General features: G+C 29.1%; 1 protein-coding gene across 2 annotated transcripts in view; it reads right to left on the bottom strand.

Annotated features, from left to right (window-relative positions):
• LOC129981538 (cell adhesion molecule Dscam2-like) overlaps positions 1–20,529 on the bottom strand; it is an 833,489-nt gene that overhangs the window by 529,126 nt on the left and 283,834 nt on the right. For both annotated transcript variants that reach the window (XM_056092410.1, XM_056092411.1), the window contains exon 2: positions 1,360–1,680. In XM_056092410.1, the coding sequence (XP_055948385.1) occupies positions 1,360–1,680 (321 nt within the window). The remainder of the gene's footprint in view (positions 1–1,359; positions 1,681–20,529) is intronic.

Here is a 20,529-nt window from a genome sequence, read left to right as displayed (position 1 = left end):
TTTTGTGTGTGTGTTTGGTGTTTCTTGCTATAAATGAAATTGAAAAAAAAACCTTCTTATGAAACAATATATAAGTTAAATATTAAAACTGTTTTGAAAATTAGAAGAAATAAGTTTTTGGATAAGAAGTGGAATGAAGTAAAAGTTTCCTAGTTTAGTAATCAATCAAAATATGTGTTCAACACCTTGTGTATAATTTATGAAATATTTGCGGAATATCGTTCCGGAACAAATAAGTAATCTATATTTCCATTCTTACTGGAAATATTGGGATCTGATTAATAAATAATATGAAAAATTCAAATTTTTCATAAAAGAAAGCTTAAATGAACAAATTATTTCATTAGGAACTATAAGATATCTAAAGAAATTATTATATCAAATCTGACCAACATTAATTATTTGATTATAATTAATACGAATATTTGTTAGAAGATTTTATCAAAATTTAAATAAACAGCATTAGAATAATATATAATAATAGATGTAACATTCCCCGTTTCCCAGTACTGATAAGACATTTACAGCCAGCTGTGTCATCGCTGTTACTTACTAAACTGTTCGAGATAGCCAGATGGTGGATCTTTTCACCTGGGTGGTCTCGTATCAGTTCATTAGGGACTACAGTGAAAGACCACATGTGGAATTCCTAGTCCAAGAGATATTGATAGTACCTTCAAAGGGAAAGGGGTGTTCAAACATCTGGATGCTAGATGTTTCTCTTTGTGAAAGGACCTCCCCACGACCCACTGGCGCCGCTGAGAGAGCATATTGCTGAACCCCGATTGGCCGAAAGAGAGCTCAAATGTCCAATGTAAATTAAGAGACGGAGATTGTCGCCAAAATAAAGTGCAAAAATTCTTTTTTTTTTTTTTTCTTTTTTAGAAAGAGAGAAGAAACGAATTTCAGGTTCTTTTGGACTAAGCCACGAGTTCGGAGTCGTGAACTAACTGAGTTTCAAGAAAGCCTTCGACTTTGACTGTTACGTCTCCTACTACAGTTGTAAATAACTATTTATTTAACCAAGATTAGAACAAGTTGTTCTTTTGTATATATAGGGCTGTAAAATAAAAAAATTGTCTGGAAATTCTGCTTTGTTATTTGATCAGTCTAGATCAAGACATTACATAGTATTAGAATGGAAGTTATTCTAATATAAAAATCAAAATAAGTTCCCAAATATAAGTACAGGGCAAAATTACCATCTGTTTTCGATTCGAAGATTAAAAATATTGGATAAATAATGGCAATCGATATTTTAGTCAAAGTTCGATTTTTCAACATAACCAACCAGTTATGTTGAAAACCAGTTTGTTTTAACCAATTTCAGGGAAGAATATTATTAAACATATGACATACCTGCCCTTATTCTTATGTCTCGACTGCTGATTTTTCCCACTAAATTGGAAGCGATGCATCGATACGTTGAAGCATGGATGTCTTGTCTGTAGCTTTCAGCCATGAATGGTAAGAACAGCAAAGTTCCGTTAGCCAGAGCGAGTCTCAGGCCTGGTAGGTCCTGGACTGCCGTGCCATCGGCTAGAACCCACGAAATCGAGGGCCTGGGGTTTCCCAGAGCTGCACAGTGGACGGATTCACCTGAACTGTTCAGAAACATGACCTTGTTTGGTGGTTCTATCGTGAAGGTAGGAGCGCGGTGCTCAGAGAACGACATCACACCTGAAAAAACAAAGCAAAAATCTCAGGAACCAGCCCATGCAGTTCAAAAAAGAGTTCGTGTTTGTTATTAACTTTGGTTTCGGTTTGTATTCTGGAGCATAATTGCACATTTGTTTAGTGTGCCTCAAAACATGATAAGAAAAAAATATGATTTAAAAAAAATTTTGAATCAATACTTTTACTCGATATTAATTGTTTTAAAATGTAAGTTTAAAAATATGAATTTAGGGGAGAGATTAGTTACATTTTATACTTTTATACAACTTCTTATTTTGCTGTGCAGTACAAAATACAAAGCCACAGAAAAAAATGAGATGTTAATTTACTTTGGATAAATAATTTTGCTTCATATGAGTTTTTTTTAAGTGCCATTCAAAAAGTACAGATTTTTGAAAAGTTTGGTTTGATTTTGTACTTTTAAAGTGAAAAATCTTATGCTATATTTTACAAAACATATAGGTAAAAAAAATTAAGATTTCATTTAAATTTGGTTTATTATTTTATTTTTTAACAAAGATTTGAAACTACGAAACATCACTTTTTATTTAACGATATGGTGGAATGAAGATCATTATGATCCATGCAGTGGAAGCAACTGGACATATGTTTTCGGTAACATTTCTTTAATGATCACATTTCACACAAAACAAACACAAACACGAAAGACATTAACGAGCGCACACTTTAAAAGAACAGCATCTCATCTCATTATTATTAGAATCACAGTGCACCATGGAATGTGTACCTAATTATGTATCGCCATCTATTATCCAAAAGAGAAAGAGTAATGCAACTGCTACACTGAAGAGATTGCTTGAATTTTTAACTTTCAAAAGCTATAGTACTTATGCTGTGCAAATATAAGATTAAAACATTGAGTAGCAGCATATTGTATGGAAATTTAGATAAGAAGTCAATGATGTGAAAATGTACTAAATATTTTTTTAAAAAATTAAACCTTATTTTACGAAATTATATAATTAATTGATTGCGAGATATGTTTTTAGAATGAGTATTGGAAAAATAAATATATTTGGGAAAAAATCGCAACCGATGGAGGGCAAAACATCAGCATTCTGTAAGAAGAATTTTGTAAGTGTCATAAGTGTGAGAGCACAAGCGCATTACTGGTTTGGGAAATGATTCAACGAACAATAAATGAAGGCAAATAAAATTTATATAAGCTTTTCTAAGTCCCGTTTAATAAATCTGGACATGCTTCCGAGTAAATTTACATCTTTGGTTATATGTCTTCTTGAACGCTGAAAGTTAAAAAAACTCAAATTAGGTGGGGTTTTTTTTCCCCTGCTCTTCCGAGATAGAAGAATAAGAACCATCTGTAAACTGATTTCAAGCAATTTATTAAATTATTTGAAGCTCGAAACATTAAATCTTTGTATTATATTCTATGAGATGCAACATATGGAAGATAAATTAATAAAGAAAAAAAAAGTTAAAGTATTTTAAATAAAGGGTTAAAGTCTTTTAGAAAAATAGGAATTAAAATGAGATTGAAAATCTTTCAGAAATATAATTAATAGATTAATTTTTCTATACTTAATGTATGGTACAAATTATAAGTTGCTTTCATCTTAATTGTATATTTATTTCCTGTATCATTTTGAATTTACACGGGTCCCAGAAAAGGGTTTACAAATTTTAAAAGGTTTAAAATTTACAAGATAAAAAAATCGACAAAATTACCATACACAGCATATTTTTCTAAAGTATTTTCAATTTACTTTTTGACGATTTTTTTTTCCAGTTTTCCACTTTTACATTAATTTATTATTTTTATTTATTTATTTATTTTTTATTTTGTTATCTATTTTTCAGCATTCTGAAGTATTATAATGTAAATGAGCTTGTCCTCAATTTTGTCTTTTGTCGACCCCTGTGATTTGCTTTCATGCATTTTTATTGAATGGACAGCTTCGTTGTGGTCTATTTCTACCAATTTGATTGCGTCTTGAGTGAATTTGAATCTTGTGTGCAAAGCCTGTATAGTTTCTCTTCGCATATTTTTGAACACTTTAAACACTCCATTAATTTGTTGTTGATATTTTACCCCTTGCCTTATTATTTATAATGTCCCTATAACCTTATTATTTATAATGTCCCTATAACCTTATTATTTATAATGTCCCGTGTAACTTTGTAATATTGTTATTCACGGAAATTTGAATTTTATTCTTAAGTTACATTCCATTGATGCACTTTATTTCGTATATTCTTTTCGTAGATGAATTTTCTGAAGCGGCAACCAGCGCTAGATTAAGATAAATAGGACACTTAGGTACCTTTGGGTACCTATTTTCAATCCATAACTTTCAAAATCTGATATATTTTATTGATTTTAATGTATTTTCTATGTAAGTAATTTTAAGCAGTATATTTTGACAAAATAAGATAACAAAACATTTAATTTCATATTATTTGCAAGCGATTTGGTTTCAATATTTTGCATATAAAAATGTAAAATTAGATTTTAAAGCCAATATAAAACAATATAATTTTAAATAATAATAAAATCTTTTAAAACAAGCTAAATAATATTTAAATAGAGAATTAAACTTTTTTATATATCAACACATTATATTTTTAAAATTATAAAATAATATGATATAAACTTGCAAATGACAATTAATTTGTAAGTTCTTGGAATACAGTTCTCCAATTTAAACGAAATTTTATTCTAATTTGAGTGATTTCGAGTGTTTCGAATTTATTAAAACTCTTTATAATTGAAAGAAGACACAAAATTAAATAATTCTGTAATAACCATCAACAAATGTCTCAAGTACTCTAGGTTCTAAACAGTTCTAGTTTCCCCAGAGAATTGCTTATTTTGTCACTTTAACAATCTTATTTTGGTAGTTATTCTTAGAGTTGCAAGTCCTTGTTTCATTAAAATATTTCTGAAGGACTGGTTTGCATCTTAAAAATTGCAAACGAACTTTTATTAGAGGGTGGAGAGAAAGATGAACATGGAAATGGTACATGTAGAATATATATCGTAATTGGTAGCTCGGTTGCATATATGTTAAATAAAGGACAATCCCAAATTAAAGCAAAGTTTGAATTTGCCACCATTCGTGCAGTAAAGTGCTGAGAAATCCTATTAAAAAACTATTTGACAGTGACTTTTTAAGATTAGTAAAAATGGAGTGTTACACGATAGAACAACATGTTTTCATTGTTGAACAATATTTCAAAAATAATGAAAGTCTGACGACGCCCGTTCGAAAATTTGAGAATTGATGCCATAGATCAATGTGATTTAACACCATTTGAATTCTTTTTATGGGATAACTTGAAGTCAAAGGTATATGCCAAAAAGCCCACAAGCATGCGTGCATTGAAGGAGGAAATTCAACGCTGCATCAACGAAATTCAGCCATATTTATGCGAAACGGTCAGCGAAAATTTCTACAAAAGAGTGCGTATGTATCAGCAACACAATGGAGATCATTTGCACATGTGTTATTCCATACATAACCCTATCCTATGTACTTTATAATTCAATAAAAATATAACAATTTAAAGAAAAAAAAAACTGTGTTATTTTAATTTAATTCAAATCTTGCGTTAACGCATTGTTCCATTGAGTAACACTCCATTTTTACTAACCCTAAATTATCAGCAGCCAAATTGTTTTTTAATAGGGTTGCTAATACTTTACTGCACGAATGGTGACAAATTCAAATCTTGCTTTAATTTTGGTACACTCTTTAAAATAAAAGCTTTCCAGCTGAGAGTAATGTAGAGGAAACACAAGTGAATCTAGTTGGAGTTTATTTTCCATCTCAAAGAAATAAAATTACGTAAAAGAAAAAAAAATCAATAATGAATTAAATCATTTTTATTCATATTCATCTATATCATTGTTTTCTAATTCTATTCATTTATACCGTAGTTTTGTAATTTGAAATAAAATCAATATTTAAATTAAATTTTGAAAAATCTAGCGAAGCATATGAATAAATCATATCTTTCCTTCAGAATAACTTGCTTTTATTTTCATAGAATAGAAATTTAATTATTTACCTTTCAGTTCAATAATTCAAACGAATGTCTATTTATACTTTTGAATTAAATTGATTCTTCTAAAAACTGTCCTTAAAGTAAAATGAAATTATTTCATTATGCTTAATGTATTTTGAAATTTGAGCTTTCTGAGTCTGAAATTTGCAACCCATTTCATCGTACAACCATTAATTGAACTCATTCCGGATATCAGTTGCTATCTCATACGTATAATCGTATTAAACAGTTAGTCTTGGATATTAAATTCCATTAATAGGAATGTTATCATGTGGGAGGAGAATTATGAGTACATTAAATCAGAATGTATTCCGAAGTAGTAAAGACTACTGTGAATTTAAATATATGAGGTTTTAAGTATTTTTTTTTATTTCTATCATTATTATATTCGGAATAAATATTTTAATAACAGAAAACTTTTAGAAACAACTTTAAGAAGAAAAAAAAAAACATTAAAATATATTGTATAGATCAGCATGAGCAAAAATGTAAATAAAATTTAAATATTGTAATGTAAGCGATAAAATAATATTAGTAACTGAAGACCTAATTGAATTTTTAACTTCTGATATTTTTTGTAATAACTTTAAATAAACTCTTTAACGTAAGAATAAAAAGTAAAATTATGACAAACTATTAATTATATGTGAGATAAATGTTTGAATTGTTGAATATCTTTATATCCTTTATTTTCCTTTATAATAATAATTTTAAAGTCCAAGTAATATCAGTTGAAATTTATTTAGTAGCCGGAATTAATCTATATATTTACAAAACTTTAAAAATATTTATTTACATTCGCGTTTGTTCAATTTATAATAAAGAATTACTTCTTAAAATAGTCTCCAAAAGCCATTTAATAATGCTATTTTTTTAGAAATATTAAATGAGAAAAATAATTAAAAAGTATTTTAACCGAATAATGAATAAAAAAATCTGAACAGTTTTAATAATATAATGAATTAATAAAATGATTAAGAAGAATCCAATTACATTAAGATATTTTTATTTCCATTGATTAGCGCAAAAGTACATAAGAAAAAGTCATAAAATAATTTAACTACCGGTTGAAAAAAACGTTTTATTGTCGAATAAATATTAACTGCGTTTTAGCTAAGTATACAAATTTTAAAATCTATTTTCTTTATTTCCTATTTTCATTTCAAACATTATAATCGTTTGCAAATTAATTATATATTAATTGCATTTTATAACGACAGTCAATGGAATTCTATTGTGTTTTTTTATTGATATTTAAATCTGCATGCTTCTTTTTCTTGAAATCTTGTTTACCAGAAAATTTATTGTTTGATCGTTTTCTGCTGGTTTTAAGGGCAATTAAATATATCAGTAATCTGTTACTGACTTTGAATATTATTATTACATTTCGTGTTAAACTTTTTAAATATTTGCCGAGAAATGAATACTCTCTTTGTTTTATAATCGAAAGCGAAAAGACGTAAAAATAGTCATATAAGCTCTGTTGCTCTGTTTCATTTGCATGATACGAAAACTTTAAACATTGATGAAAATAACTGTTTTCTTAGGTAAGCAACTTAAGACACATAAAAATGCAATAAACGCTTAATAAATTTACATTCCAACTTTTTTCTATTTAATATCCCATTGTGACCACTTTTATGCTCTCATAGGATCATGATCTGGACTCTGCCAATCGTAAAATTTCAATATAAAATTCAAATTAAAAAATGTAATCTATTACAGCATCCTCAGAACTAAGCCATCTCCTCCTCTTACATACTCACGGATTTTATGAACCATAAACGAAATTTAATCAGTCAAAATATTTCACCCATCAAACAATGGATCCCAGCTTTTATGCTTTCTCTATTTACACACTGAGCAAATTTGCCTAGGTGCTTTAATTCCGGCCATAAGTAAGCACTTAAAGAAATTACGTTGAAGCACAAGTTCATTTTACTACTGAGACCTTCTGAGAAAAGAGCTTCGGCTGGTTTAACGCTCATAAAAATAGGAGCAATTTATATTCCAGCCAAATGTATTCTTTTAATTTTCACTTTATTATGGTCTCGGGCGATTTTATAGTTGCACATCGCCAAATTTTAAATATTTCTCATAATACAATAACCAGCAACTTGGCGAACAAATTTTTTTTTTTTGAAAAAACATTTTTATACGTTTGTTCTTTCCAGAACGCAATGTATGCGTATTTTTAAAACATTGCTGTTTCGAAAGAGAAAAGTTTATTTATTTAACGAACCCTAAATTCATTCAGTCTTTAAATAAAGTAAGCATTTCTTAATGCAAATCATCTTCGAAATCGCTAGGAGGAAGAGGAAATAAAATGAAAATGGCGCAGGTGGTTTTAGCTGCAAAACCAAACAAAAGTAAACACTTCAACTAGATTATCTTTATGTTATTTTAGAGTTATTAATTGTTCTCTTCAGTAAATGTTATTCTAAAACGCAAATTCTTTTTTTAAACTAAATATTTAAAGATAAAAGAATAAAAATAGTATATTTCAGTAAATTAGAAACGAATGGTTTAGCTAAACTTTTTACCTAAAATAATGTTTGAAGTTTCTGAGGTTTTTCTTTTTTTTCGTCCTCCCCGTGTTTCATTTAAGAAAAGAATTATTTCGAAACGAATATCTGCCGCTAAATTTTCGTTCAATACAAGTGTGGTCTCTTATTTGTAATTGGGAAATAAGAAACATCGTGCCAGTTTTGAGCTAATTAATTAATATGAACGAAAAAGAAAAGTTTTCCGTTCCATTTAGAAATTGGCTATGTGCCTTCGTGCTAAGCTTTATTAAAAAAAAAAAAAAATGGGCTTTTCAAAAATGATTAGGATTGTTTATCTTCAAAATGTCTTATTCATTTGAATATGCATAAAGCAATTCATATTTATTCTGCTAAACAGAAATGGTTTTACAAATCGTTACTTATTTTACATTTTTAAAAAGATTATATATTTTAATCAAATAATATTTTTTTTAAAATTCTCTTTACAACGAACTCAATTATACATAATTAATTTTTAGCCTTTTCTTGAAAACCGAAATATAGTCATAGAAAATTATTTATTCATATTTCGAGAAATAACAATTTTCACTTCCGTTATCAATAAGTTTTAAGATGCTAGATAAACTTTTTGATATAGATAATACAAATGTAGACTGTAATGAATAAATAATCCTATTTATCATTGTTTAATAAAATTAGTCTTAGACGGGCTTGTTATCTTTTCATTAAAATTATTTATTCGGAATTTGAGCTAGTAAGAAATTTATAACGTTTATTAATGCCAGATCATATTAGCTTTCATTCTAACGCTGTAAAAACGAAACAGTAACTCAATTTTTAATATAAATATATATATGATTTGAACATAATCATATTTATTCTGTATATTTCTAAATTTTATGAAAGATTTAATAGGAATTCTTTATTTCTTAAAATATTTACGGTGAAGAAACATTTCTTTTGAAGAAAATACATTTTATTTTTGTTTGGTATTCATAGGATAATTTTTCTTTCAATGTATCTAATTTTATGAAACAATCACTACACAAAATGACTATACAATCTTACAAAAATACATCTATTTTCTGTAAGATCATTTTTTTAGCTGTTAGAGTGAAACTGATTTTATTAATTTAACATTGATATTGTAATGGAACAAACTCCAAGATTATTATCTCAAAAACAAAATTTTGGAGCTAAACAGAAATGTGCTTTCTCCAGCTTTTCAAGTCTTAGCTTGTGGTCCATTTAGGCTTTGTGTTGCATCATCTGTTTTGTTATTCCACATTAGCAAAGCAGACAAAAGAATATCAAGAGTTCTATGATACAATAATTAAATAGATTTATCTACAGGTTGATTAGATATTTAAAAGATTAGGCTTCCTTGGATGAGAAATTTTAATGTCATTATGTTATAGAATACATGAAAGCTCATATAGAAATTCAAAGATAAAAACAAATTAGTGAATAAACTTTTAGAAGCATTATTATCCATAGAAAACTATTATATTTGTATTAAAAATGCATAGCAACTAATATATGGTAACATTTTTTTTTTTTTTTTTTTTTTTTTACATAGTTACATTTTTGAGTTTTCTTTTGTATTACATATTTTCTTTTCCTTCTGCTACATGATTTTCTGTATTTTGTATTTCCTTTTCCTTCTGCTGCATGATTTTCTGTATTTTATATTTCCTTTTCCTTCTGCTACATGATTTTTGTATTATATATTTTCATTCCCTTCTTCTACGTGAATAAGTTGTCAAATCAAGATTTTTTTTTGTGTTCATAGAATGTCAATGACGAAAAAATTGCAAGATCAACTTAAATGTCATGTTGAATTTTAAAATATCGAACGATTTTAATAGCTCAAAATAAATTGAACTGATTACAAGCATGCTAAACTATCTCACTTCCTGAGCCTACATTATAAAATAACAATTGTATATTAAATGTCTAACAACATATTTAAATAATTCTAGAACATTAAAATGAAATGGATCTCTAATCCGTGATTCTCTGATATCGAAATCGCTGTTCCATAAGATCTCAATACAGATTCACAAACAAGAACAACAAGAAAATTATTTCCAATGAATTTGGAAAGTAAGAAATATATTGTATAAAAGAAAGTTGAACAGAATATAAATTTAAATGTAAAAATTTTCAGCTGAATAGCATTTAGAGAACAGTTTTATTGAAATTAACTACGGCTTACATAAAAAAAATGAAATAAATGTTTCAAATGTTCTGAACGGTATTCTACCATTTTACATATCTGCCAAACAAGAAAGTAATGAATATCAAATTTGAGCTTCTAATGCCATATAAAACTTAAGAACATATAGCATAAACATTATAGGCAAATTCATAAATATTTCTAAAAAGATGTTAAATATAGACAATGTGATGTTCATTGAAAAATTGTACAGCAATAATTGTGAAGCCTGAGAGGGGTTACAAAATGGGATTTGCAGTGAGCTTTTAAAAAAATGTTAGAATCCAGAATCTTAGTTTTATAAAATGTATGTAACACAATTTTTTAGGTACAACTAGTCGCAGTTCACTAAAATTCACGCTTCAAAGTAGATCCAGCGCCAAATACAAAATAAAAATAAGGCTGAAAGAAAATATTAGCAAACCTCTGCTCATGAATCTTTATTACAATTCAGTATTAGAAGGTCAAATAAAATTTGAAGTTTTCGATCTACAATTGTATGATATTATGAATGAAATTAAAACTAAGACAGGAAAGAAAACTAAAATCCATTATCACGCTTATAATTGAGGGCGACCAAAAAACCTTTAAGAGAATTCAAATTTTTTACTTAATCATATTGAAGCGCCAAAGAAATGTTTAGTATTATCATCTAATTTATTACAATTAATAAAAATTTGTAAATTAAATAATTTCAAGTTCGTGCGTGAAAATTTATTTTAAAGACAATGCAACATAGCTATACTTTCTCTACTTTACATTCGTTGAAATAGACTGAATATAACCAGAAATTAATTTTTGAGTTAAGATTACAATGATTCACACAGAACTTAAAAAAAAAAGAAACATAAATTAATACTGAGAAAAATAAGCGATGCAGAATAGATGTTAATGTGGAAACACATAGTTGCAAATTTATGTTTGAATATCATTCCTTTAAATACCCATTTTAACCTTACATTAAAATATAAAGATAATCGGCAAATATTTGACATCTAAATCATCGTCGCAAAAGCCTTAGCGTGACAAAGCTGACATCCAGAATGGACCGAAAGTGGTGCTTCGAACATCCTAACGAAGAACCAATGATACTTTTCCTAATTTGTCGTGGTACCGAGCCGTTAACTTCACTCTCCATAACCCTTACAGCTTTTATTACTCCCAGTAACGTAATAGACTCTCCTGTTCTCTGCAGCAAGAGAAAAACAGGTCGGTCTATCTCTTTTTTTCTTACAGGAAGAGGGTGTGTGGGTTGTGAGATATTCCCAAAGTACACGCGATCGGAAAATCACGTTTCCTCAGATCTTCTGTGACGGGAATGAAAATCGAAGGTACAAAAATAGGTCCAGACAGAAGAGTAAACTAAAAAACAAGGGAAATGAATTGAACAAAAAAATGGAGGTAGAGGAAACTGATGGAGTTCACAGATTGGAGGACTGTGGGAATATTATTCTGTGATTGCAGAATAAATTGTAAATGGGGTTTTGATTAAAACATTTCTTGTCATAACTTAAGTGTAAAATTATTTTAAAGTTTTATATAGTTAAGCATTTTTTTAAAGTTAAAATTTTAAAAAATATATATTTGTAGTAATTTGTAAAAACATTTGTGCAGTTTTATTGCAGTTCTTCACATTGCATTCAAACTGTAAAAATCAAAAACGATTTCCAGTTTTTGTATGATTTGTTAATGAAACATGAAACAGCAGTATGGTATTTCAAAATGAATATTTTGTGTACTTTTGAGACACACTGCATGTTTCCCAAAAAAGATAGCTATTATAACATTTAAGAGGATTTCAGTTAATATACTATTTATAAAGAAAAATTATAAAATGATTTTAATGTCATACATTTGTTGATTAATTCTTTTCTGTAAAATTTTTACGGCTGAATAATATAAATTTTTAATTTGTGATTCAGATATCTGCCTAGAAACATTGAAAATATAGTATAAAATAATGATGATGCAATATATATAAAAAAATAATAATTGCAATGTTTGGAAATTATGGACGTTATGATTAATTTTAAAAAATCGTTTGGTAAAGTTTCAGCTTAAAGAGAATTTTAATTATAATTTTAAAAAATGGGATTAAAGAAGTTTGGAAAAAAGCAAAACAGAAAAAGGAATATTTAAAACATTTGGATTCATTCAGTGTATTGATTGAAATGAAAAAAAAAATAACAATGATAAAAATAATAATGATGAAAATATTTTTGGCTAGCATAAAGAAATGATTCGTGATAAAAATAAATTGTCCTTTTTATGTTCATTTATTAGAATGAAATTCTTTATTCCACCAGTAATAAAATGTTTGATTACATAAACTAAATAAAATATGCAAAGCAGCTTAATTCAAGTAATCGATAAATAGAATTATCTGAGAATCATAAGAGCATCTGTCCATTCTAAATTATTTATTTTCTCTGTATAGTGACCAATAATATTATATTTTTTGAAAGCATCTATCCATTCTAAATGACTAAAATATATGGAAATATTGGAAACGATTCATTTTCCGTACCTATTAAAGAATCTTTCTATATTTCTTGATTAAATTCCTTTTTTAACATTTCTCTAAATCATAGAGAAATATGCCATAAGAATAAAACTATCTTATGCAAATAGCCGCCAAATAAATTTATGGTAATAAATCCTATTTTTATACATTTTATTTTACTTAACATAAATATATTAACTTAACGTAATATAATATTTTAACTTAACGTAATATAATATTTTAACTTAATATAGTATATTAGCTTAACGTAATAAGTTTTTCAATCATTTTCCAGTGTCTTAGTTTTGAAATTTTGTCCACTTGTATATCCTCACTGATAATATTCTACTTTTGAATCTTCAGAGCTAAATTATTATTTGATTGCTTAATTTAATTAAATTTTTATTTCAGATCATTGCCCCTTGGTAATGAATTTGAAAATCAATTCAAGTTTTCTTAATATATGTGACGGGGATAGATAAAATAAGTATTAAAGAATAAAAAATATTTAAGTAAGAAATTCCTAATTTTCAGTACATACTTAAACGTATTTTTAAACTAATTTTATCAAAAAAAAAAAAAAAAAAAAACTCTTTGCATTTTAATTTTGAAAACGCTTTTAAGTATGTGCAAAGAATGTGTACATTCTTTAATTATCCCTTTTATATATTCTATTTCTGGAATTAAGTGAATAAATGAATTAGAAATTTGCTGAAAGCCATACATTTTAATTGCTAAAAGAAACAACGAAAAGAATTTTTTACATGAACTTATATCTAGTTACAACGGATTAAAACTCACTACTATTTCACAAAGAAAAATGCATTCGTGTCATTCATTATATTATATTTAAAAGGAATCCTGTTATATATAAAAGAATCTTAGGTAATAAAAAGAATTAGATCTGCACAACTAAATTGATTTCCACAATTTTAGTTTCCAAGAACTCGCTGAAAGCGGCGGGAAAATAAAGAAAAGCCATCTGAAGAGGCTCTAAACATTCTGTTACATGTTCCCACCCATACATTATGCATTGACAGTTTGGAGACTCCCTTAAGCAGGAAACGAAACTAAAAATAGATAAATTCCTTTTACTGACACTCTTGGGGGAGGACATGAAACTCAAAACTTGTTTCGTGAGATAAAGAGAAAACTTAATTCCATTATTTGATAAACTAAAACACACGAATTCTTTTCTTCTTTCTTGCTTGCTTACTTTCTTTCTTTGAACCACGCATTCGCTTTATTTATTTACTTGTGAAGTAGAAGTCCATGTGCTTGTTTTTTTTTAAGCCACGACTCCATCAAGATAACTCAATTATCGAATTTAATTATATTTCGTTGAAGAGAGCTGTTTTTGTAGATTTTTCATCTAAACAAATATTTTTCATTCAAATATAAAGTATTCGAATTTAAACAAGTTGCTTTTTGTTCTGCTCTAGAGGAAAGTCCGCTTTTCGAAGACAAAAAAATATTTTCCAAAATGGATTTTTAAAATCGTTTTAAATGAAATTTAAACGAGGAATAGAAAAAAAAAAATATTAGGAAATTGCCCCATTTAACTTGAGTGAAGATAATGTCGCTTTCAAGTTTAATTGGTTTATAACGTGATAAACAAAAAAAGTAATTCAGGAATAATTGGGTTTAATTAGATTCATTTTCTATTGAGATATAGCTTACAAAAAGAATATCGATTAATTTTCTTTGTAATTAATAAAATAAACAGATAATTATGTTCACTTCCAGGCTAAGGAAGTTTTATTTCTTTGAAAACAACGATAAACAACCCAAAAATCATCCTTGTAAAGAGCAGAAATAAGATATGTGCACTTATTAACAAAGTAGATGGGGAATTATATGGGGAATCAAATTAATTTCCATCAATTTCCCACTACGCTAAAGATTGTTTTGTAACAGTTCATTTATCTACAAGTATCTGATTTTCTGTGATATCTTTACATTGTCATAGAATGATCAAAGCTTTTGTTCATTTCCACAATCAGCACCATTTATAATTATTCGTATTCTGAAATTTCTTGGTATGAGCTGTTCAGAATTGAATTTGAATTATTAGATTGAATTGATGGTATTATATTACTAATAAGCTGCTTATACACACTACTGATGACAAATACAATTACTTTTATACTGTTACGAAATTTCCGGGGTTCGTTTGGATAGTGGGAGTTATATGGTTTGGAGAACACTCAATCAGCAGGCGGCAGTAGAAAATGAAACAACGACGTTTATTTACACGAAGGCACACAGGACAGCACAAAGACGACAACTATATACAGCACAGAAGACGATTATCTTCAGCCGAGAGTTGCAGCGTACAACAGTATACACAGCAGCTCTACTCCGTCGCTGCTCCGCTAATCCCTGGAAGACGAGTTCTTCACCATCGCTTCCGACTACTCTTCGACTCCACTGGTCCACGACTACTCTCTTCTGTCGCTTCCGACTACCACTATTCGACTACTGGTTCACCGAAGACCCAATTCACGACGACGACTCTGGTTCACTACTACTCTTCGACTCCACTGGTCTACGACTCAATTCACCGTCTACTCACCACTGCCCGGCAGCTGCGGGTGCTTCCTTTTATAGGTCTCAGGAGGCGGGGCTAGAAGCCTCTCAACCAATCAGGAACGTTCGAGGTGTATCTCCGTTCCTACTGGACGGGTCGGAAAAATTCTCAATGTTTCGGGTATAGTCTATTTTGACGCCAAAGTTGCCAAATTCTTCGCCAAGTCGCCAAATGGTCACCAAGCTCTGGGACCTCCCATGGAACCGACTATGCTGGGAAGCCACCTCACAGATTTGTAACAATACTATGATGTGAATGATCAAAAGCAAAAAAGAAGGAAAAAAAATGAAATTCAAAAATGCGACATGACACAACGTCATCGCTGTCAGTTTAGAAATAATAATAATATTAAAATGAGAAGTTAAATATTTAATCTTGTTCATCCTTCAAATGTCCACGTTGGTAACATAAATGTTACCTTTTTATTGCATTTGACACTACTGTTCATTTGAATATATGAATATAAAATTAAAGTCACCTGGTAAAATGCCTGTTCAAAATTCATCTCACTACAAGTATTGTTTATGAAGTGCTCGGTTTAATTTTATTTAAGGACGTATTCTCACCAAAAGGTTTAATATTATATTTCATATAATTTTATAAAAATAATTTTTCAAAACATAATCACACATTTGCGATGCAAAATGTTCTAATTGAAATTTTAGAAAAAAATTGATATTTTTATGGAATTTGTGATGGTGAAACAGCAATTTAAATGCTGTGAATTCAGACGTCGAATCCTTTTTTACGATAAATTTTAAATTAGATTTTTTATTGCATCTATGTACCTTGATGTAATTAACATCATATTGACTGTCGTTTGATTCACACTGATACCTATTTAGACTGCTCTTTTTAAGAGAAAGCAAAGAGAAGATCATGAAAGAAAACAGACGATTCGAATGACACACGTAAATCAAGGCAACGAACCTATTAAGTTTCCCATATTCATTTTTAATATTTTGACTTCACACTTTTTCTCAAAGTTTTATACAAATTAAACAGTATATTACTCTGCCTATAGTCGAATATTCTTTGAAATAAATTAGTACGATTCTTCGACATTTTGAAATAAATATTCTATTTCACATCCTTTCGTAATATTGAATTTTATTATAACTAATTCATTTCATATCCCCATTCCCTTAAATATAAAAAAAATCCTTCACTTTCCTCACACAAATGGAGGTCAAGAGTCATAATTCACTCACCCTATAAATAAATTCCCATTTCTTCAAACGCAACAGCTCGAAGTGCATCGCGTGTCACTAACTATTTACATTCGGCGGGGTCGCATAACATCCCATTAGCTGCAAACGACATCGTTAAAGTACTTCAACCGGCCCCCTCGATGAAAAGTGAACAAACAGTTAAGTTAAAAACGAAGATGGGTAATAAAACCGCAGGGTAGAGGGTTCAGTAGCACATAAAATGTAATTATTTTCTGCGCTCGCTAAACACGTACCCTCAGATACAAACACTGCCTCGTTAGTAGTTGGTTACGGCTTTAACACATTTGGTAGAATGACGTTTAGTCTTGCTATGGCTTTAGAATGTTTCTTTTATCTTTTGAGGGAATAATTACTTAGCAGGTTTTGTTTTTAATTCAGCTCTGGATATACGACAGTGTTTGGAGTGGGAATTTTTTTAACCTTTTGGCTACTAACGGTACATATACAACCCATTAACCTTTTAAATTAGTTTAAAGAATTCTAATTTCTGTTTGGTGGTGTTGGAGAGGGCATATTTGTCTATCATGTCCCAGCATGATAGACAAATATGCCCTTTAATAACGGACAAATATGTCTAGTCTAATACATGTCTAATCATTGGAGAAGCTATTATCTTCATTTTCTAAGTGATTACATAGAAAACGATTAAAACAAATTCGTATTCAAAGGATTAAGGCAAATGTTTCATCATATAATATATTTTTGGTTGAAGCAGAATGCAGGTTGAAGACATAGACGAGAAGCTGTATTTTTAATTTCGTTTTAATATCCATTTCGGGAAAGCATGATTATTAAAAAGAAGGCGCAGTGCGGCACAAAAAGCAGAAGTAAGAAAGAAGGCAAAAAGGGACGAACAGATGATCACTGGCCTTATATAGCGTAGAATTTCCAGCCACGCGCCGAGGGAATATATATATATATATAATGTTATACTTTCTTGCATACAAAGTGCGAATTATCTAAATGAAGATGAGAATTAAAATGTATTTATATTAGAGCAGAATTTAACACTCTTGTTTTAACAACTTCACATATGAACCTATTTAACTTCTTAATTAGATGAAACATCCTATTTTAGACATTTACTGTCATTTCGATTCTTATAATAATATAAAAAGCACTTGAGATATTAAAACGTGTCTGAGTGATTTTTGCGCTTTCAAATACTTAACTCTAAAGCTTAGTTGCATATTTAAAATTAAAAATTCAATCATTCGATGCGCGGAACAGACGCGTCATTGTATGCGAAGGGGTTAATATTTTGGAATACAGAATAAAGGTTACTTTTGTAGTATATTTACTAAAACAAAATTCTTATATTTGTTTGTATGGTACTGTGTTCTTTATTTTTCAAACAGGTATTTAATAAAAATTAAAAGGAATAAACTTTTTTGATTAATAAAAATATCTGAACGAGAACCAATCAACATACCAGAAATCTCCCATCCTCAATTACAAGATGCCCTCCAGTGGGAGCGGATTATTTGCAAAATTTAAACTAAATATTGAATTTTAGTACAAAAACAGCGATCCAATTTTATTTATCTTTCTTGTTCTATTTTTCAAGTACCTGGTTTCGCGAACAGTTAGGCAAACATAATTTTTTTTAAATGCTATTTACAGATTCATGGAAATCTGAAATGTATAAATTCATTAAAATCTCAAGGTTTAATTTTCTGTCAGTTATAATACTTTTTATTTATATTATATATATATACATAACTCAACACCTCGTATGGAAACTTCACTTACTTACTTCATAAAATCAAAATGAATAAAATTGTCTGGCATTTGAAAAGAAGAATATTTGCAGTTATTTTTTTAAGGGCAACAAATGTTTATTCTTTTTCCACTAAAAATTTAATTCACATATGATCCAAATACTTATTTCGATACAATAAATATCCTCTCTACAATTGTGGCTCTACTGAACTGCTTCTCAATCCACTGTTCTCTAGCGGGTTAGTACATTTCCCTCTTTAACAATAAAGATCAATTAGACTACTTCAGAGTTTAGATGCATGGCGGCATTAGTTTAGTTGTTTAATTAATGATGATCACTTGAAAAGCATCGGGATTTAATTCAATAAGGCGTGCAGGTGATCCATCTCATAATAACTCTCCTTCCCAGACTTCTCTTCGCTGGCAATTCCTTATTAATCAGGTTTCCTCCTTCTCCATTTACTTTGCTCAACGTGTGAAGAATTTCATTCATCATTTAACTGATTCTCTGCGAGGCCGTGGATTTGCTCACCTTCTCCTTAAGCCACATCGCATCACCTTTGAGAAATCATTGTTGTGAATTTTAATACGACGCTCAATTGAATTACGCGCGCTAGCTGAAAGATTTAGAAAGTATCTTTATAATGCATGCTGTTACTTTGTTCCAGTTTGTTTGTTGAAGCTCTCGCCTTAGTCAAGCCTAACACTTTGATTTAAAATACAGTCAGCTTAGTTAAGTGTAGGTTTTGAAGTGAAATATTTCTGAATTTGGTAGACAGCGATGAATCCTTAAAAATCGATGTTACTGTAGCGGATTGTTATGAGCGAGGATAGAAACTGGGACTTTGTGGTTCGCAGCCGAGTAACAAGACTACAAGACAAAAGTAATTACTCGTGTTTCGTAGCTGTTATCTGGCTTATAAGGTTCAACACAATACCATCAGTGTTGTTTAGCAGTTTTAATATTAAAAGAAACTATGAGATCCTGTGGTGAATATTTTCTGTATTTAAACTTTTCAGTATTGAGAAATATATATTATTTGCAACCGAAAAAGCAATTCTGTGGATTGCAGCATCATATCTATATGCAAGGTGTTCATTTAATTAACTTCAAATGGTATTTATGAAAGTGGTGTCTAGGTGCAGTAAAAAGGTTAAGCCCTACTCGATTAAACCATTTATGGAGCGCCACCTGGTGGTAAAGTATGGAGTTAGGGTTCTTGCCACAAAAATGGTATAAGATGGAAGAGGGAGTCAGTCTGGCGTTACAAACTTGTACACCATTACTTATTTAAAACAAAACAAAAAAAATATACCTTGTACACATTAAAGTCAAGAAATTGCACATTTATTCACGATTGTTGAAACTGTAATGTAACAAAACGTGTTAAAAAAAATTAACACTTTTAAAAGTTACCTTTATTTTCCCTGTTCATACTGCTCTCCAACATATACAATTCGGATTTTTGCCATTATTTTTAGTTTTAATATACACACTTCCTAACATATCAGCTGATATGCTAACACTAGCAATTATAATATACTATCGGAAATTCTGGTATAATTAATTAATATACTATATAATACTGGTGCACGCATTTTATGTACAATTGATAGTTATATGATAATAAATGAAATTTCACACTGGAAGGAATTTGATATGTGAGAATAAGTTGGAAATAAAATCACAAAAAAATTAATCTAATTAGATTGCTTATTGCGAGTAAGACGGTTTAACAGCAGTCCGCCCTGCGCAAGGAATTTTGAGCATGAAGAAGCCCAATGAAATACTTTGAATATACACAAATGTTCTCATTCAATACATGATTCTCCACAAGTTTTTTCGAACAAATTCATCAATAATTATTCACATTTTCCCTCATTTTATGAAATATGCTTAATTTTATATATCATTGTATATCTTATAAATAAAAGCCATTTTGGCTATGTATATGTGTATATATGGAAGATATAAGTTCCACACACCCTTCTAAACAACTAGGTTGAATTCAAATGAACTTTGAACTATTTTT

This window comes from Argiope bruennichi, chromosome 8 (genome assembly GCF_947563725.1).
Source record: "Argiope bruennichi chromosome 8, qqArgBrue1.1, whole genome shotgun sequence".
In the NCBI taxonomy this organism is placed as follows: Eukaryota; Metazoa; Arthropoda; class Arachnida; order Araneae; family Araneidae; genus Argiope; species Argiope bruennichi.
Note: the sequence above shows the minus strand (reverse complement) of the source record. Positions and strands in the feature narration are given on the sequence as shown.